Below are 21744 nucleotides of genomic sequence, written 5' to 3' on the forward strand. Positions count from 1 at the left end.
AGAGTAAATCTAGTGCTGATCCTTCATTGTGCAACAATTGTCAGAGAATTAATATCACAGTTACAAAAATAAGAGTCAGTTAAGGGTGGGATTGGAGAGAGGATGGAAATATCAATGCATAAATACATGGTAAGCTCTCCCCTTCTCCCCCAAACCACCCATCTCTCTCTCTCTCTCTCACACACACACACACACACACACACACACACATATATATTTAAAACCAAACAAATAAATGTGAGCACCAGGGAGTGCTAAAAAATTTAATAAAATTTAGTAAAATGTCAATAAAATTACAATAAAACCAATAAAACGCCTAGCTTTTGTCAGCAACTGCTGACATCATCAGGGCTCAAAATGCCAGTCAGTAGGAGAGTCCTCTTTATAGATTGGCCAGGGTCTGCATCTGGCTCCTAGATCTTATCATTGGGCCTGATGGAATAGGCTGTTTCCTGGTTGCCAGTTTCTTATTAGCAATAATTGCTTTCTTGCATTTCTTGCTTGTGTAACTGTCATCGGGTGTTTTCTCTTTGCCAAATTCGGGGTTTGATGGAATGTCCCCCCTCTTTTTTTTTTTTTTGCTTTATTGCCACACCCACTTTGTTTAGTTGCACACCTCCATCCCCCCCCTTTTTTTTACTCTGTTCTGATTGCCCCGTTGCAATGCACTGTCTCTTATTATCTTTGTGTTTTCCCCAATCATGGTCTCCGCAGACGTTATTCAAGTTAATTGCCACCACGCCCCCTGTTTCCTCCTTGCTCCTTGCTTGCACGGTGTCGCGTTGAGGGTTCTTCCGTGTTGCCTGTTGATGTCAGCAGTTGCTGACCAAAGCTAGGCGTTTTATTGGTTTTATTGTAATATAACATATTATAATTGTAATATAACATATATATATATATGTTTTCGCGGGTGTTTGTATGTAGGTCTTTGGTTGTTCGGGTTTTCTCCCGCGTAAAATTGGAAGTGTCTTGGCAACGTTTCGACGAAGTCCCATTCGTCATCTTCAGGCTGGTGCTTTCAGCTTCGTGCTTCGAGGAGCAATGTGTGGTCTTAGCTGTTTCTTCCTTTTAACTGCCAGTGGGGTATGAACTGATTGGGTGGGAGCTTGGCTGTGTTCTGATTGGGTGGAGGTGTGTTCTGATTGGTTAGGGGCATGGCTGTGCTCTGATTGGCTGGGGGTTGGCTGTGCTCTGATTGGCTGGGGGGTTGGCTGTGCTCTGATTGGCTGGGGGAGTGTTCTGTTTGGTTGTGCTCAGGTTAGTCTGAGTTGCAGGGGGTTTAAGATTTTGGGCTGCCTTGCTATTTTTTGGCTTCGCGTTCGTGGTCGTGCCTCATCTTCATGGAGGGTGTCAGTTTGCTTCATGTATGGATTGGAGGGGTTTAAAGTGGCTAATGATGCAGCTGTGGTCTGGCTTCTGGTTTGTGGTCGTGCCTCATCATTGGTGTGGCTTTGGGTTTGCTTTTTGTGTGGATGTGTGGTGGTGACATCCTGTGTGGTTTTTGTGAGTGTGGGTCTGGTATCATTTTTTGTCTTAAGGAGTCGTTTGTCAATAAGGGCGGGTTTCCAAATGGCTGGTAGGCGGGAGGTATCATCTCGCTTGTTCATGCTGTGTGGGCGTTTTTCTATCTCAATGGCTTCTCTGATTAATATTAACAGAATAATCAGAGAAGCCATCGAGATGACGAATGGGACTTCGTCGAAACGTCGCCAAGACACTTCCAATTTTACGCGGGAGAAAACCCGAACAACCAAAGACCTACATACAAATACCCGTGAAAACCTCAGAAAACAAATATCGAACCGCTACGGGGAGGAAATCCACCGCCTATAAAAATCCACCGCCTATAAAAAACTTGAAGTCCAAAGAGCTTCCATTTTATGCGACCTAGATGATGAATGGGACTTCGTCGAAACGTCGCCAAGACACTTCCAATTTTACGCGGGAGAAAACCCGAACAACCAAAGACCTACATATATATAAAACCTTGAATGTGCACCCTGTCAGCCCAAATATGGGAGAAAGAAATCTTTCTTTTCTTTTCTTTTCTTTTCTTTTCTTTTCTTTTCTTTTCTTTTCTTTTCTTTTGCCTGTATCAGCTCATATATATATATATATATAAATCCATTTGAAACTATTTGACACATGCATTTATTATTTTAAATGTGTAACTGTGTTTTTGAGGTAGGCATCAGCTAGAAAAAAATAAAACCACCCCTTTATTTTCACTTTTATTCTTCTCAGTTTTTCTGGAACCAGAGACTTTGGATCTCTTTTTTGACCTGTATCATTCCCTTCCCTCAATGCTGTCTCAGTTAGTAAGTATAAAGCATCTTTAGTCTTTTTTTTCCAGTAGGAAACTTTCTTTAAAGATGTCCACACATTATGTGTTTGATAAATCTGTCCAACTAAAAATTTCTGAAATTTTATTATTTTTATGCTTTGCAACATAGAACGTGATATGCATATGCTATTGTAGATAAGGTCAGTGAGACATTTAATATTGGGCAGTCCTGTTTTCTGGCTTGAGGAGATGGCTGCTGCTGTGGCATCCCGTGTTCCATAAGTAGTAACTCATCAACACATTTAGAAAAGTGTGTGTAGTCACTGTTACTATTACAGTGGTGTGCAGGCAATCCTCAACTTACAACCACGGTTGAGCCCAAATTTTCTATTGTTAAGTGAGACATTGATAAGTGAGTTTTGCCCCATTTACGATCTTTCTTGCCACAGTTATTAAATGAAACATTGCAGCTGTTTAGTTAATAACAAGGTTGTTAAGTGAATTTGGCTTCCCCATTGACTTTTGCTTGTCAGAAGGTCACAAAAGGGGATCACATGATCCTGAGGATACCGCAGCCGTCAAAGATATGAGTCAGTGGTCAAGTGTCTGAATTTTGATCATGTGATCATGGGAGTATTGCAACAATTGTAAGAGTGAAAAATGGTCAGTAGTCACTTTACTCAGTGCTGTTGTAACTTCGAATGGTCACTAAATGAACTGTTGTAAGCTGAGGACTACCTGGTACTATTGATTTTCTAGACTCATCCAGCTATTCACAGTAAAATGGTACATTGGCACGATAATGAGAGTGACGTTTCTGTCACTTCAGCAGTGGCTGGATGATGCTGTGAGGATCCTAAAGATCACTAGAGGACATGTGATCTCTCTCTTCCACTGTTGTTTATAGGCTGCTGAATTGCTGAAAACTCACAGTGGTTTACAAATAGCATACATAAGAAATAATATACAATAAATAAAAAAGTGTATTAACTAATAGAATCATAGAATATAGTTTAATTAATCAACTCAAACTGTAATCTTAATAATAATAATAATAGTAATAATAACAATAATAAAGTTGGAAGGGACCTTGGAGGTCATCTAGTCCAGGGCTTTTCAACCTTTTCACCCATTGTACCACTTTTAGGATATGGCAATATCCGAGTACCACCAGTCGCCTAGCAAGGTGTCAAAAACTTGATGACAAAAAAAAAATAATGAAAAAAGTGATAAAGTACAAGTAGTCTTGACTTACAACAGTTTGCTTAATGACTGTTCGAAGTTACAATGGCACTGAAAAAAGTGCCCCCCCCCAAGACATAGCCGAGTAAGACATCTGCCTGCCCACCCAGTGGCGCTCTTCCTCCTGTCTGAGGTTTTTATTGTTGTGAGCATTTATGTTGAGGATTGGCAGCGGGGGTGTGGTGGGAGGGTGTTTGGTTTTTATTCCCCCCGTCTGTTGGGTGGTTGCTGCAGGTTTTGATCACTTCACATGACCGTGGGACACTGTGACCGTCATAAATATGAATCAGTTGCCAAGCATCTGAATGTAAATCATAAGACCCTGGAGATGCTGCAACATTCCAGCTGATGGCGCTTCTTCTGGGCTCAGCAGAAGTGCCAGGATCAATGCCGAGTTCCAGCTGGAGCCTGGCGCTGATCCTGGTGCTTCCACTGAGCCCTGACAGCCCTGAAGAAGCGCTGATCAGCTGGAAAGTGGCACTGATCCTGGCGCTTCCGCTGAGCCCTGACAGTCCTGCAGCTCCAGCTGTGTCTCGCTCACGCTTGTGCGGTGCTGCCACCGGTTCAGCTCATTCCCCTCCCACTTTTCTAGGATGGTCGCGTACCACCTGCCAATTGGTAATGTACCACAGGTGGTACCCGTACCACTGGTTTGAAAGCCTTGTTCTAGTCCAACCCCCTGCTCAGGCAGGAAACCCTATACCATTTCAGACAAATGGCTGTCAACCAAGGTAGAATCATGGTCCAAAGGCCTTCCAGAGGGCCCTTGTTTTTCTGTTGCTTCCAGAAAGTGCTCAGAATAGGAGCCAACTGGATGTCTACTGGAGACCATTTCAAACATGCAGCCAAGGAAAAATAGTTCTGTTGAATCTTAGCTCCCATCATTACCCTAAAGTGGGACTCTATTTAATAGTTTTCCCCATTGTGATTTTTAGAGCTGGCTCAAGACATATTGCTTCCTGAAATGGAGAAGGGAAAAGTGTGGTCTCTTCACCGATTACATACAAACATGTTAATTAACAATCACAAATTAAGTAGTAAATGTTGTAGATTGCATTCTTATTAATTATGATGCTCTACTTGTATACACACGTGCAGAATGTGTGGAGCAAGTGGAGAGTTTTCAGCCCCAATTCTCATTTTAAAATAGGACTTTAAAATAAGGTTTTATTATCCATTTTCTATTTAATCTTTATGTTAACTCCCTAATTCAATCCCTAACAAAAAGTGAATTTTATCTCCCATTCTAGAAAATAAACAATGTCTGTTTTGCTTTCTCTTCTCCCTGACACAGAATGATGAGAGATTATGAGCCTTAGAAGCTTAGTGTAGGGAAGAAAAATAAAAAAAATTAAAAACGAAGAGGTGGTATTCATAAAACAATGTATTACTGTCCTCTATAAATGGAAAATCAATAGAAATCTGAGCAAACTTAAGAAACCCAATTACTTAGGAATTGTGTTCTAATCTTCTAACAGCTAGAAAGAGCAAGAAAAAAAAACTTTCAGTGTAATTATTTTTGTTAATCATCCTGAAAATAATTACATTCCCACTATAATTGTGCTTCTTAGGGCTGAGGTGCTGAGCCTAATACTTAATGGTGTACAAATTAAAGTAAAGGTAATTCAGAGTGAGTCTTTAAGAGGAATGCTACATTTTAAATGTACTGCAGAAGAGAATACATTTCTTTCTATTAGCTTATTCAGTCCTTAGAAATCTCAAAAATGGTAGCAAAATTCTATTCAGTCATGATCCCTGTAAGGAAACTCAGAGTTTAATTAACTTCTAATTGATGGTTTGGAAAGCAATTAATTATATTTTTCTCTTTTAATATTTTAGTTTATTACATGGTTATTGGTTGATGTTTTGTTAGAATTTTGGTCTATGACTAAATAAATCTGGTACTTGATTTGTTATACATTTTCTTCCTTCCTCTTCATAGTCTGAAACATTGGGGCAGAGTGATGTAGCCCAGTCCCAGATGTTATCATGTATATTGTCTTTATGATAGTGCATAATACACTTGTCTATTTTTGGTCAGTAAATAGGTTGGGTGTCTAATGTGAAATAAATCTGAAATATTTATAGCAGGGGTGGTTTGTTTCTCAAATCCATACACTCATTTTAATTATTGAATTTTCAGAGACTCCATTCTGTATGTACTCTCAAGCAACATTAGCACAAGTAGTTATATACATTCCAGAATGGTTGATGGACTAGCTATTCCTCCTTCTTTCCATTATGTATTGTGCCTATTTCTGTTCTCTGTTTTGGCTTTGTATTATCATAGTTGCAATTGTTGAAATGTTGCATTGTAACAGATTGGCATTCACATAGCTATTACAGTCAAAACATCATTATTACCTTCTGTACCACCTGATTTATACAAAAATGTAGATATCTATCAATTGTAGGCATCCTGGAGATATTACACATGCTACTGTATTTTAATTCACCTTATTAGAATTTTTTTTACGATGGTAAATATAAATTGATGGCAAATTTTATATTTTAAATATGTATGACTGTAGCTGCAGACTCAAAAGTGTTTTTAAGTAAACACAAATGAAGCAAAATAGCAAAGTTCTTGCTTGGTTCAAAAATCAATATTTATGACCCTCTTAATACATTTCTTAAATCATTATTTCCCTTTTAGGCACTTTCCTGTTTAGTTCAGTTTGCTTCTACAAGACGATCCCTATTTAGCAATCCAGAACGTGCCAAGTATCTTGGTAATCTAATCAAAGGAGTAAAAAGAATACTTGAAAATCCTCAGGTAATTTCCCCCCCAAATTTTCTCTTTAAGTTCCAGTTATATTTGTTCCATGTTTTCTTAGGACATCTTTATTGTAAATATTAAGATGGACATTTAGTAAAGTAGTTAAAGATTTTACTTGAGGCATTTGAAATAATAGTGTGGGAAATGTGCCGGTTTTCACCTGTTTTTCATCTGTTCTGCCTCATATTTTTGCACTAGTGCTGTCTGTGTCTGAATTCATATCAATCTGGATTTTGTTCAACCCTTATTTAATAGTTCAGAAAATTGTCTGATTTTAGTTAGATTAGTTCAGAATTAATCCACTCAAGCAAGAATGTTTTCTATTTCAAATATCTAAGCTAACACTTTCAACAACTCTGGCTGCCTACCATATAAAAACAGTAGAGAAATAAAACCTAAAAGACAATGTCATCCAGAGAGAACTTCAAACAGCTCTCTACATGGAGATAAAAACAAACAAAAGGTTCTTCTCTCATCGCTCTAATCTAAGGCCTAAAGAAAGAGCCCTCTTTTAATGCTTTGTAAAGACTGGAAGGTGTTGACCATGCAGATTGCTTGCTAGGGGATGGTCTTCCAGAGGGCGTGCTATGATAGAGAAAGTTCGCCTCGAAGAGCAAGTGTTATGATACAGAAGGTTTGCTTCCAGGGTCTTGCTAGATGACAATGCTTAATTGATGAGATAAGGAGTATGCCAAATGTTACAAGGTGAACAGAAACCATGGAAGACAGGAGGTCCTTCAAATAACAAGGCCTTATGCCAGTAGTGGCGAATCTATGGCACGCGTGCAAGAGCCCTCTCTGTGGGCACGCGCGCCATGCCCTGGAGATGGCAACCGTCCCTCTTCCACCAGCCGCCCATTAACTAACTCACCGAGCTCCCATGTGGCCAGATGCATCCCAGCATGGCTGGTTTCCCCCCTTTCCATCCCTCCTGGCCTTGCATGCTCTCCTTTTCCTGGGCACAACCCACTGCATCGCCTCCTCAGCTGTTGGCCGGCCGTCCAGCTCAGAGGCAGCTTCTCTGAACTGCTGGTGGTGGGCTGCGGAGCCCCAGAATGCACCGGTTGAGGGGCCAGCAGGCTGTGGCTGCTGATGGAGACTCTCGGCCCCCATGCGGTCGCTTGCCTCTGTGTGCAGGGGCCAATGGTGTCAGGCAGCAGCTGCCCCGGCCCCTGCCTCACCTTGCCCCGCAGCAATGGCACTTCCACCCTGCCTCGCCTCACCCTGCAGGACGAGCCTCCTGCCCACCGCCCCACCTGCTAGAGACCCCTGGATCTCCTCTAACCCTGCCCGGTCCCCATAAGTGTCCCTCCCCATGAGCAACATCGAGGTGACCTTGCCCACCTTGGCCACACCCACCCAGTCTGCCATGACCACCCAATGGGCCATGCCCACCCGACACTCAGCGATAAATAAGTGGATTTGGGGTTGCAGTTTGGGCACTCGGGCTCTAAAAGGTTCGCCATCACTGCCTTATGCCATGTAGGACTTTAAAAGCAACAACCAATACCTTAAATTACATCCAGAAACTAACTGGGCACAGACCATGTGTGTTACAGGTGCATGGTGTGACTCTCCTATTATTGATTTTGTTGCTGTTTTGTGTACCAGCTACAATTTCTCAGTGGTTTTAATGGGCAGCCCAAGGTAGAGCAAACTGCCATTGTTCATCAGTGAGATGATAAAAGCATGAGTGACTGGAAGAAGGGTCTTCTGACTATGGAAAGGACATATGTAATGCACAAGGTGAACCTGGGCAAAATCCCTACTGGCTGCAGCAAGTATTATTTTTTAAGCAGGAAGCCTTAGTAGCATACTAGGTGCAAACAAAGTAATATAATCAGAGTCAGAGATGGTAGATCCCCAGCACCAAGAAGCTCAATTACCATAGCCACTCAGTCTTGCTAGGGTTGATTCTGAGATTGTTCCTCTCCATCCAGATCTTCACAACCTCCATGCACTGAGACATTACTTCAACAGTATCACTCAACCAATCTGCAAACATGAAGCATAACTGAGTATCGTTAGCATAACCAACATCCTCATATAGTTGTTAAAATAGGAAGGATGAGACCATTAAGCCGAGGGCATCATGCAAACCAGGTGCATTGGACTCAGCATTTTTCCTCCTATCAACACTAACTGTATGAGCTTTCCCTTTCCATTACAGACTGGAACCAGCCATGGAAAAAAGAAAACTACTGTAATACTTCAGTTCCCACAGCTGGTCTAGATATTATGACTGATAGCGTGAAAAGCTGTTGAGGGATGAAGAAGAACCAGGATGGGCGTATCTCTCCCATCCTGGTTCTGCCATAGGTCCTCCCCAAATGTGATCAGTGGTATCTCTGTATCATAGATAGAACTTAACTGAAAAAGGTCTAGATCAGGGGTAGGCAACCTTGGCTCTTTTATGACTCGTGGACTTCAACTCCCAGAATTCCTGAGCCAGCATGGCTCAGCTTGGAAACCTCTCCCTTTCCCCTCAGCATGGCTGGCTCAGGAATTCTGGGAGTTGAAGTCCACGAGTCATAAAAAAAGCCAAGGTTGCCTACCCCTGGTCTAGATAACCTGTTTCCTCCAAGTTATAACTAAGCCATACATTTTTAACAGCCTTCCCCTCAAAAGGAAGGGTGGAGACTGAATTGGTTGGGTCCAGAAAGGCTCATTGAGGATGTATGTGTGTACCACCTTCTCTCTGAAAGAGGCCATCACCATTGCATAGCATAAAGAATACTGTCCTCTTTTTTAGGAGTTACAGGCTCAAACTCTTCCCAAATAATTGAGCGAAACTGTACCTCCAGTGCCTCGATCCAAATCTTAGCAATTTTATCTGCCTACAGGTAGTTTTTGACCTGATTTCAAAGTTGTTGGACACAGATGCACATGTAAACCCTGTGGTCACATAATCACATTTTGGGTGCTTAGCAACCAGTTCACCTTATGCTGTTTGTTGCTGGTTCTGTCTGGTTAAATCCAGATTTAATAAGGCATTTGTTAAAATGTAATTTTTACTGTTACACTTCATCTTTCAACAAGCAAAACGTGCACATTTTATTCCAAACTATTGAAGAAAAATGACATTCCATAAAGGTAGACATGGGGGAGGAGTTGTGCAAGAAACCTGTATGGTTTTTATGTTCTCCAGCAGGATGGCTGTAGAGTCCAATGGATGGGTTCTATGACAGCCTTCCTGCCCGGCAGACTGGGTAAAAACTTTGGCCACACCCTTCCCTTGGGCGTGACCGCAGTTTTGACTCAGTCTCGAAGCCCGTTAGCAGCTAGAAATTTAGCTCCTGACAGAAAGATTTCAATTAGAACTAAGACCCTCTCTCTCTTTACAATTTCCAATTTTATTAGCAAGCTCTCAGGGAGGCAGGTTTTCTTCCTTCAGCCTTGGCTCAGGGCTCCGAGCAGCCGATGGATCGCCGTACCGTGCAGGCGTCGCCTCTGGTGGTGAGAGTATCAAAAAAAAAAAAAAAAGGATATTTAGATAGCTGAGGGAAGCCGCAAGAGGCAGCGGAGAAGCGCCGCTGATCTATATTTGCTAGGATCAGCTGGGGCACGCAAGACCGAAGCCCTCAGACAGTGGGAACCGCGTCAAAGGTTTAGGGGGATTAAAACGGCAACGTGGCCATTGCGCAAGTCGCTAGATCCCCTGGGGAAGAGCGGTCCGTACTCGGGGGGCTCGTTAAAACAACTCTAATACTAGCCTCTGCCGCCCCAAAGCCTCCCCAGCCGGCGGAGCGTCCGTTGGGCCCAAAACCGCCATTTTGAGTGGCGGAGCAACCGTTGGAGCCAGATCCGCCATTTTGAGCCTTGTGTTTCTCCTGGGCAGTGAGTGGGAAGGCGTGGCCTCCACCAAGTCTCCATTTTGGGTGGTTCCTTTGTTCGTATAGCCTCCATCTTAGGTGGCCACATACTTGCAAGGTCTCCACAAAGGGACAGAGTGAGAGAGAGGGCGAGGAGAAAGAGTTATTAGCACACCCAGTGGACTGTCTTTACAGCCACATAGTGGGGAACTCATATTTACAACTCCATCAAACCATTGCCCTCTAATCCAGGCCATTACAATTGCCATCGGTGAAGGAGAGGGAGGAAATAAATTTGGTCCACTGTTCCTCAGGGTGACCTTTAGTCACTGCCCCACAGGATTCTCCTGGCAAGGGACCTGTCTGTCCGGCCATTGTTTTTCTTCTGTGCAGAATAAGCCTTGCAGGCTTGATTCATCTGCAACCGATCTACGTACAATTTATTCCCCACCCCAGGTATTGCCTACTCGGGATACCTGGTCACAATGGCAGACAATGTCTCGCATTCAGCTATGCAGGGCCCCCAATTGCCCCCCCCACAACAACAACAAAAACGCAGATCCTCAGAACCTGAGGTGGGGGGGAAGAAGAAGGCTAAAACAAAGCACCTGATCCAAAGGGGTCCATCCAAAACAGCTGAGCGAGAGGCATGGAGGAGACATTTGGCTCTAGAAAGACAATTTGCCAGGGCCCAGAAAAACAATGCCAATGGGACAAACGTGGTTTCCCCTGACCCATTGGTGGGCCCTACAGAACCTACTTCCCAGGAAGTTCTCAGGACTTGGTCTCCTCCGGGGGAAACTGAACAGTTGGACTCCTCCCGCTCCTCTTCACCTGCCTCTTCACCAGACCATACTCCCACTGTGGCTGCGTCCATGGACAGACTCAGAAGGACATATGGTCTGCCCAATTTCAGGCATTCATGCAGGATGTCTTTTCCCAGTTTATGGCCTCTAAGGGCCAAGTAGCCTTTCAACCATCCCTTAAGGGACGAAGTAAGGCTCCGACTACAAACATTTTTGAAACTTCCTCTCAAATAGGAGAGGGAGAATTACTAGACCTAGACATATCTGATATGCTCCTCTCGGAGGATGAGGGGACCGCTCCTGAGCAGGCAACAAGCTCTGGCCTCTTTGATCCAGCTCTTCTAAAATCTCTTTTGATAAAAGCAGTCTCTACGGTCAATTTGACCTCAGTCCAGGAGGAAAATCCTTCTACTAGCAAGGAGGCAAATCCTCTCTTTGCCAAGAAAGTTCCGCAGGACAAGTACATTCCTTGTCCTGAGTCTTCCGCACCACGGTAGAGGAGCAATGGGTTTCTCTAGCAACACCACCAGCACCTAACAGTGTGGAAAGGAAACTATTCAATGTTTCTCCTTCCTTTTCGGGCATGTTAGATGTCCCCGCAATAGATAGTCCCTTAATCTCATTATTCTCTACTTCTGCGATTCCAGGGGACATGGCAGAGGCCTTGAAACCAGAGGAAAAGAAATTTGAGCACTCCCTCCATCGTTCCCACATGGCCGCAGCCTGGGTGGCAAAGGCGGCAACATCATCATCCTTCTTCGCCAGGGCGTGTATTATGTGGCTTCGCGAGCTACAAACCACTGTGCCTCCAGATCAGGTCAGAGCTCACCAAACTTTGGCCAAGATACTGGCGGCCTCACAATTTATGGCTGACGCATCACTTCACGCAACCAAGTATGCGGCAAAATCCATTGCGGCCACAGTGGCCTCTCGCAGATTATTGTGGCTCAAAAATTGCAAGACAGATTTGAAGGCCAAGTGGCGTCTTTCGACGTCCAAGTACAGTGGGTCATTTTTGTTTGGATCCATTCTGGATCCACATGTAAGCGAGAGTAGGGACAAGAGGCAAATTCTAGTCCATCCATCAAAAAAATTAGACAGGAGAGGCAGCCAGGAATTCCGGAGGCAAAGTTTCCACCCAGGCAACTCCTGGGACTGGGCACAGCCCTTTCGATCAGGGCAATCCTGGGACTGGTCTAGAGGCTCACGATCCTTCTATTCAAGACAGGATCGTTCCCAGGATCGCCCAAACAGGGGAGCCAGAGGCCAGTTTCAGTCCAGGCGTCCCTTTAGAGGATCGGGAGGCCGACCCTTTAAACGCGCCAAGTGACGCCAGACAGGATACTCCCATAGGAGGTCGGTTAGAGAATTTCATCAAAGTCTGGGAACAGACCACTACCGACGCCTGGGTCTTGGAGACAATCAGGCATGGCCTGACCTTAGACTTTTGTTCTCTCCCACCAAACCGATTCATCAGATGTCCCATCTCCAGAAAGGCACACAAGGCAAGGTTGGTAACCTCGGCCATAGCATACCTCCTGTCAATTCAGGCTATAGAGAAAGTACCAAAGGGAGAGGAAGGAAGAGGATTTTATTCCATCCTCTTTGTGATCTCAAAGACATCAGGAGGGTGGAGAGCAATATTGGACCTAAAGGGCCTGAATTATTACGTAACTTACAGGAGGTTCAAAATGCAGTCCCTGAAATCCATCCTAGCCAGTGTCAGGAAGGGCGACCTCCTGTCCTCAATAGATCTCACAGAGGCGTACCTGCATATTCCCATCCACCCCAAATACCGCAAATTCCTCAGATTTACCTATGCACACCGGCATTACAAATACAGGGCTCTACCCTTCGGTCTATCCTCAGCCCCAAGGGTATTTACCAAAATTCTAGCAGTAATAGCGGCCCATCTCAGGTTGATGCCGGTGCGTGTACAGTTTTATCTAGACGACATCTTGATTCAGTCCAGCTCGCACGAGCAAGCAAAATTAGATCTCCAGACCACAATCTGCGTTCTACAGGAACACGGATTCTCAGTCAATGTAGAAAAGAGCCATCTCACTCCCTCAAGGAAGCTACAGCATCTGGGAGCGGTGATAGACTCGTCCCAGTGCAGGGTATATCTTTCCCAGGAACGTCGAAGCAGCATCTCCAAGCTGGCCCATCAAATTCAAAGAGACGAGAGAGTACCTTTGATACAGCTCTCGAGGCTCCTGGGAAAGATGATATCTTGCATGGGCATCGTCCCATGGGCAAGACTCCACTCAAGGGAGTTGCAGTGGTTCCTCCTCCCCTATTAGAGGAGGAGCCTCGGTACCTCCGGCAGGAGGGTCTTGGTACCAAGATATGTGCTGAAATCACTGAATTGGTGGATATCCCCCATGATGCTCAAGGGGAGTATATTCAGGGAGCCGAACCGGATCACGCTCACAACGGACGCGAGCCTATTCGGATGGGGAGCCCATCTGGGAACTCAGCGCAGGGCCAGTGGAATCAGGAGGACCTCTCTCACAACATCAATTGGCTGGAGCTTCGGGCCATTCACCTGGCTCTACGTCAATTCTCCCACATAGTAACGAGAAGACACGTTCTCATTCTAACAGACAACGTAGCAGCCAAGGCCCATGTCAACAAGGAGGGAGGAACACGATCCTTGGAACTAATGCAGGAGGCATCAGCTCTGGCTCGGTGGGCAGAAGCAAATGTGAGTTCCATCAGAGCGGAACACATCTCAGGGGAGACAAATATCCAGGCAGACTCCCTGAGCAGAGCCAAGGTGGATCAGTCGGAATGGCGTCTGGATCCGGCTCTGTTCAAGGAGATCTCCCGGAGGTTTGGACAATCACATCTGGACCTATTTGCCACTCCGAAGAACACTCAACTCCCCAGGTTCTTCTCCAGATTCCCGACTCCGGGATCGGAGGGAAGGACGCTCTCAGGGTCGATGGCCGGCGCAACTCCTGTACGCCTTTCCACCGCTGCCATTAATACCGGCAACCATACGCAAGTTGATCCTGGAAGGTGCAGAAGTAATCTTGATTGCTCCACATTGGCCACGGCGCCCGTGGTTTGCCGACCTCGTGGATCTTTCAATATCACCCCCATGGAGGATTCCCCCGGACCGAGTAATACTCAGTCAGGGCAAACTTTTACATCCAGATCCTCAGTGGCTACAACTAGCCGCTTGGCATTTGAGCGGCAAAGTTTAGCCAAACAATCCTATTCCTCAGGGGTTATATCGATCATACAAGCATCAAGACGACCTTCGACAAACACGATCTACGATGCTACATGGAAAGGTTTTTGCAGGTGGTGCGTCCTACTTCACCTAGATCCAACCTCAGTATCTATTCCCAATATTCTAGATTACCTATTGGAAGGACTTAATAAGGGCCTATCAGTCAACACTATTCGTAGACAGGTATCGGCCCTCTCAACTGTACTTTCCTGTGACAACTTAACCTCTCTAGCGCAACATCCAACGATTAGCGCCTTTTTGAAGGGTGCGACCAATACTAAACCTCCTGTTATACACAGGTACCCGTCTTGGAACTTGCCCAAAGTTCTTCAAGCTTTGACATCAGCACCCTTTGAGCCTCTTGACTCATGTTCTCTTCATCACCTATCATTAAAGGTAGCCTTTCTAGTGGCTATTACTTCAGCGAGAAGAATCTCGGAACTAGCAGCACTGTCAGTGAGGAAGGATCTCTGTACCTTCTTCAAGGACAAGGTCGTTCTTAGACCAGACCCTGCATTCATTCCGAAGGTGAACAGCATCTTCCACAGATCTCAGGAACTAATTCTTCCTGATTTCTGCCCAAAACCCAGACATAGACTAGAACATAGATGGCACAAGCTGGACGTACATAGAGCGTTGTGTTTCTACGTAAAGCGCACTTCGTCCTTCCGTAAGACGGAAGCATTATTTGTTTCCTTCCAACCATCAACTATGGGAAAGAAGGTGTCATCTTCTACCATAGGTAGGTGGATCAGAGCCTGCATAGCTCAAGCCTACGTCTCGCAGGCACTCCCAGTGCCCCCACACGTGACGGCCCATTCAACACGCAGCGCAGCCACATCGGCTGCGTGATCTACACAAGCATCGGTGGAAGACATTTGCAAGGCCGCAACCTGGTCTTCTCCCTCCATATTTATTAGGCATTACCGTTTAGACTCCTTTGCCGCAGTGGATGCTGCCTTTGGTAGAAGAGTGCTACAGCAAGTTGTTTCTGCTCAGGATCCAGTGGCTTAGACGCTCCCTCCCAGGGGGACATGAGGGCTTTGGTATGTCCCATCCATTGGACTCTACAGCCATCCTGCTGGAGAAGGGGCGTTGTCTTACCTGAATGCCTTTTCTCAGCAGGATGATGTAGAGTCCAAGCCCCCCCCCCAGGTATTAGGTCTAGGCAGGTATTGGACAAGGAGCTACTATATTGGATCCAACAAACAGATCTCGCCTCAGTCAAAACTGGGGTCACGCCCAAGGGAAGGGTGTGGCCAAAGTTTTTACCCAGTCTGCCGGGCAGGAAGGCTGTCATAGAACCCATCCATTGGACTCTACATCATCCTGCTGAGAAAAGGCGTTCAGGTAAGACAACGCCCCTTTTAATTCATCCCTATTTTTAGTGAGCAATATCTATGGGAAATTGTGTACACTGTAGGTGTATTTTTTGGCAGAAATCTCCTATTTCAGGGGAATAATTGTAAGGATTGTAATTGTAAGAGGCCAGGTAAACAGTAGTCCTCCATTAAAAATGGTATTCTAGTAGAAAGGTATATTTTGGTGCCTAAGTGGAAAAAAGGTAGGCAAGGTAGATGACTTGTCTTTCAGGGAGCACGTAGAGGACAGCACCTGACAACTGAATGGAATGGTGGCATGTCCACGGCAGAATTAAATAGCCAACAGGAACTGGGCATATCTTTGCCCCGACCTTCATCATCATCACCCTTGTGTCCATAGTACTATAGACTGTTTATATAATAAGATTTGTACTCTACGAAGAGGGAGAACACTTCAACAGTGAAGCAGTGATTATCAACTCAGTGCTGCCTCTACAGTAGTCTGGGAATGAGACAGAGGAGACATCATGAGGAGAGGATCCTTAAAAACAGAGAGCAAAGCATCTTTGTTCATAATTAGAAAGAGAGAATGATCCCCGTTTTGAATAAATGTCTGTTATGTTGCTTGCTAGGTTTGTGGGAAACTGAGGAATGAAGGAACTATAGGAAAGATGAAACAGCCTGCTAATTTACAAGTTCTTTGTGTGCACGGGGCTTTCTACAACAAATGTTGTATAATTTCTGGAGAAAAAAGGCTTTTAAAGTGCAATGTTACTAAGTTCATAGTAGTAAGCTTTAAACTGAGCAGTATGATATGGTTTGTTACAATGAAGGAATAGGAGATGCATACACACACTTCAGTGTGGTTTGTAGTTCTGTTACATGCAAACTGACTTCCATGTTGTGAGATCTAACTTGGGAATGAGAAATAGCCCATAGATTTTGAATTGCTTTAGGTCATAAAAGAGTAAAACAACTTAACTTTCTTTTGCCCAAGTAAATTTATGCTGTAATCCTAGCTCCTGATTTACTAAAAATTCTGTAGCCTGAATCCTAAGAGTAAATAATAAGAATGAGCCAAGTTTAAATCTTGTCCTTTTTCCATCCTAGGGGATATTTCATTTCATTTCATTCTTATTTTTATTTATTAAATATGACTGAGCGATTGTACAAATTTGATATGTATTAAAATAGCAATGCACTTATTGACTAGTTTGTGGGGAGCGGGGGGGGCTGTATAATAAAGCATTTGTAACATAAAAGGCTTTTGTCACTCTTATTTGACTTACAAGACTTCTGCATACACAGATATTAGCTATTCATATATTTAAAAATCTGCCTGGCTGCTGCATTAATTGCTCTATTCCTAATCACCTCATATTTATTTTACTCCTTCCCTATGCCTCTGCAGTGACAGTAAATTGTGTTGCATTCTTAATAGTGCTGATTTTCCCTTCAATACACTGCATGTCTAGCCTATTACGATGTTCTATGAGGAATCACAGCTTCTACTCCCATTCCAAATTTCGGTCATGCAGATAATTCTTAGGTGACTGACTTCACAAAATAGTTTGTTTCAGAGCTATATTTCTTTGAATATTTGTGGCATACATAATGACAATAATTAATTTTTGATTTGGGAATGGACTGTTATCTTCTTTTTGTGTAGATCTGTTATTTTTCTCTAGAAGTCTCAATGAATAACTATTATTTTTAATAATTTTAGGGTTTATCAGATCCTGGTAACTATCATGAATTCTGCCGATTTTTGGCTCGATTGAAAACCAATTATCAACTTGGAGAACTGGTAGTTGTGAAAGATTATCCAGAAGTTATTAGACTGATAGCAAGTTTCACTATTACTAGTTTACAGGTGAGGTAATAATAGAATGTTTTTGTGATTGATTTGATTATTTTAAAAGGGGGGATGTATAGAGTTTGATGAGTGATTGTTTACCTTTTATCTGCCAAGAATATTCTAGGGTTGTCAACTTAGGGCTCCATCTGTTTTTTTATAATACATAATCATGCATTTTCCTAACAAGAAGTGAAGAAAAAAAATCACAACATTTGAAATCGGTCACGTTGGATTGAAACTTACTCTAATGAAAATCTCATTTCTTTTCTTTATAGCACTGGGAATTTGCACCAAATAGCGTTCATTACTTGCTGACCCTTTGGCAAAGAATGGTTGCCTCGGTTCCTTTTGTGAAATCATCAGAACCCCATCTCTTAGATACCTATGCACCTGAAATCACAAAGGCATACATTACTTCTAGATTGGAATCTGTTTCCATGGTTTTAAGGTAATTGAGAATACAACTCGCTGTAGCTTCTATAAGTAGCTCTATTGCACAAAGATATTTTTTTCTTTCTTGATATCTGTTTTTAATTCAGGTAACTGCATTGAGTTCGTTCCTGAAATTAAAAAAAAAGAGTGCTTCTGAAATCAGTTTGCTCCAATGTAAATTATCTCATGTTTCATTTATTAAAAAAAAAGTCCAATTCATCATTGTTGAATTAATCAGCCATCTTTCATTTTTTTAAAAAAGCACTTCTTTTTGACAAGGTTATGCTGATTTCAGCAGTTAGTGGATACTGATTGTAATTCATTTCAAACTGTCCAGTGATTTTCACATTGTCCGTTATAATTTTTTATATGGATTTTAGGGAAGGTTTGGATGATCCCTTGGATGATACAGCCACAGTATTTCAGCAGTTAGAGCAGCTATGTACAGTTAGTAGATGTGAATATGAAAAGACTTGTGCTCTTCTTGTACAGTTGTTTGACCAAAATGCACAAAACTATCAGAAGTTGTTGCAGTCATCTAGTAGAAATCCTCTGGCAATCTCAATTCAAGAAGGTTAGTATGTATTATTTTTCTGATTTCAATTGTGCATATGTCTGCCACATATGTATGGCTCACTTAGCTGTTTTTTAAATCAGTTTTTAGTACAAGAAGAAATAATATTTCAAAAAAGAATCCAATATTGTATAGAGGTATACAAACAGTTGAATTTTTTCTATCTTCTTTCTCATCCCTGCCAGAGGGGAATCCTCCAAACTTTTAGGACAAAATTGTGGGTCAGGAGGCTATAGGAGAAAGAAGGAATTGATTCCTCCCCATTTTACTGAAACTTTACAGCTACAAAGGGGTCTATGACAATTCAACGTAGCCAACTCACCATGGCCAACTCATTGCTGGACAAAAATTACACTAATAACAAAGAAATAGTGGAATAGAATCATTAAAGAAAGGATGCAAAAGGAGGGACAGAATGAAATGTGATCAACAAAAATTAAAATAATTATTTATTTTAAATAATTAAATAGAATTGTTAAATTGTTCCACAGAGAGTTGTCCCATGACAAGTTGGCTGTGGAGAGTTGTTCTGCAGCAAGTTGACTGGAGAGTTGGCCATGACAAGTTGGCCACAGCAAGTTGACTGTGGCAAGTTGTCCCATTCCCCTATGACAGTGGTGGCGAACCTATGGCACGGGTGCCAGAGGCAGCACTCAGAGCCCTCTCTGGGCACGCGCGCCGTCGTCCCAGTCCTAGGCCTTCAGCTGGGTTTTATAAAACCTTTTTGCTTTAGGCCTCCGCCACCGTGTGCAAAAAAAAAAAGTTCAATCAATCAATTCAACTTCTTGCGGGGAAAAAAAAGATCTTGCAAAGTTGGAATTGATTGATCGAACTTTTTAGTCCCACCCAATCTGCCGTTACCACCGCAGCCACGCCCACCCAATGGGCCACACCTACCTGGCACCCGACAATGCATAAATGGGTTTTGGGTTGCAGTTTGGGCACTCGGTCTCTAAAAGGTTCGCCATCACTGCTCTGTGAAGTGGCTTTTAAAAAACTACTTACAATTTTTCATGTAAGACCTGCCACTTTTGTTTTTTTTTAAATATAAGTTATGCATTAGTACATCCCATCATGATATTCCCTTTTAGGATAAGTGATATTGTTGAATGGACAACATCTAATGCTATACATTTTACTTAGGGCCAGATGCCCTTAACACAGCCCAACTATGGTGCCCCTCAGCCCTTCCGTCACTTAGACATTAAGACTCAATAAGTGCCAAAGGTGAAATAAGAAATTTAAACTTCAGTTTTCTTTCAGGTCATTTCCCCATGTCGGATCTCACCACTGTGTAAAATAGAAGCTGTGTGTAGTTGTTGTTTTTTTTTTTAAAAAAATATTTGTTTAACACAAAATAGCAATGAGTAAAATAAGCAAATTATTTACTTATAACTAGAGCAATAGAAAAAGGGCAATTTTTAAAACATTTTAATGCATTTTTAAATGAAGTTGTTACATGGGAAAATATAATTATGACAATGTATTGAAAGCTAAAGTTGAATGTGGCAGTGAAAGAGTTAAGGGCATAATAGCTGGAAGAAGAAGAAAACGCTGTGGTGTTCCTCTTCCCGTGATGGCCTGTTTATTTTGCTTAATGAGTAAACCAGAGCTGGATATACATATTTTTCCATCCTCACCAACCATCCTGGCTTCCACCATGCCAGACAGTGCTTAGTATGTTGCCTTTTGCTTTTAAAGTTCTTGTTAAGTATATTTGTAACTGAACTCAACTTTTTTGGCCTTTCTTTTTTCTCTTGACCCTTCATTCTTCCTCATGTATTGATAGAATTATTGAAAGATGGGTTGGAAGAGACCCTAGAGGTCATCTGGTCCAAACCTTTGCATACTGTAGGACCCACTGCAGTATCTCTGACAGATGACCATTCACTGTTGTCTTCCAACCTCTACTGAAGGCACTTAGTACATGATATGGCAACCAGTTCCATGGACTGAGAACTGCTACAATCAGCACATTTTGTGATTTATCCTCATTATCCTCTAACATAGCCATTTTTTCTTCTGTTTGTTTTTATTTCTTGCAATAGCTCACATACTATATATTATCATTCCATTAGTGTTTATACGTCCTAACATTTGTTGATTAGTTTTCCCATCTTTAGTAAATATTTTAACTTGGATATTGTAAGCCACAGTGAGATAAGCAACATATTTAACAAACAAATAAATAACTTGCAGTCACACCATTTTCCATGTCATACACAATTACCTTATCTTTGATACATTTATTTTCTGATCCATGCTCCTCATTGTATCATACAGTTTTTCTAAAATTCACTGCAAATCATTTGGGCTTCACAACATTAAAAATCACAACATTAAAAACCCATAACCCTCACTACCACTACCCCACCTCACCAGCAGCAAAACAATCAAATTAACAACTTGATTGGTTCCATTTTCATTCAGGGTCTCCAGGTCTGCTGATAAAACCACGTTTTTAGGTTCTTTTAGAAAAGCAACACAGTGGAGGCCAACCATACCTCCTTCCATAGGAAGGAGGCCACCATTGAGAATACTCTTTTTCATGGTCACACCATCCCTAATTGATCGGACACGTAATGTACTCTGCTTTCCCGTCCTGGTAGGCCTGGTTAATGTAATAGGGGGAGAGGTGGTCCTTCAAAGAGCCTGAATGAATAAATTATCGTTTATTCCTCTTATATTCATGTTGCAATAGCTCATATGCCAGATTATTATCAGATGGAACCATAGATATTTACGTCTGTCCCTATCATGGCTTTGGTCAATTGAGGCTTTCACATAACACATTTTAGTAAGGGGGGGTTGAGATTATCAACTGTCATTGCATACAACAGCGGTTCTCAACCTTCCTAATGCCGCAACCCTTTAATACAGTTCCTTATGTTGTGGTGACCCCCAACCTCCCATCCAGCTGGCCGGGGAGGGGGGCAGGAAGGCCACTTCGCTGGCTCCACCCAGCCTGGTTGGAGAAGCGCCATTCCTCTCTTTCTCTTTCCTCTCTTTCTCTCTTTCCTCTCTTTTTCTTCTCTCTCTCTTCTCGCTCTCTTTCCTCTTTCTCTTTCTTTCCTCTCTCTTTTCCTGTTTCTCTCTTTCCTCTCTCTCTTTCTCTTTCCTCTCTTTCTCTCTCTTTTCTCTCTCTTCTCTCTCTTTCCTCCCTCTTTCTCTTTCCTCTCTCTTTTCCTGTTTCTCTCTTTCCTCTCTCTTTCTCTTTCCTCTTTCTTCTCTCTCTTTCCTCTCTCTCTCCCTCTTTCCTCTCTTCTCCCCCTTTCTCTCTTTTCTCTCTCTCTTTCTCTGTTTCCTCCCTCTTTCTCTTTCTCTCTCTTTCCTCTCTTTCCTCTCTCTTTTCTTCTGTTTATCTCTCTTTCCTCTCTCTCTTTCTCTTACGGCA

General features: G+C 42.9%; 1 protein-coding gene across 4 annotated transcripts in view; it reads left to right on the forward strand.

Moving 5' to 3' along the window:
- Window positions 1-21744, forward strand: part of RANBP17 (RAN binding protein 17) — a 207575-nt gene that overhangs the window by 14941 nt on the left and 170890 nt on the right. For all 4 annotated transcript variants that reach the window (XM_039329446.1, XM_039329448.1, XM_039329447.1 and 1 more), the window contains exons 8-12: window positions 2245-2318; window positions 6183-6302; window positions 17213-17359; window positions 17620-17792; window positions 18157-18350. In XM_039329446.1, the coding sequence (XP_039185380.1) occupies window positions 2245-2318; window positions 6183-6302; window positions 17213-17359; window positions 17620-17792; window positions 18157-18350 (708 nt within the window). The remainder of the gene's footprint in view (window positions 1-2244; window positions 2319-6182; window positions 6303-17212; window positions 17360-17619; window positions 17793-18156; window positions 18351-21744) is intronic.

This window comes from Crotalus tigris, unplaced genomic scaffold (assembly GCF_016545835.1).
Source record: "Crotalus tigris isolate CLP2741 ecotype Arizona unplaced genomic scaffold, ASM1654583v1 scf7180000024397.1630199, whole genome shotgun sequence".
In the NCBI taxonomy this organism is placed as follows: Eukaryota; Metazoa; Chordata; class Lepidosauria; order Squamata; family Viperidae; genus Crotalus; species Crotalus tigris.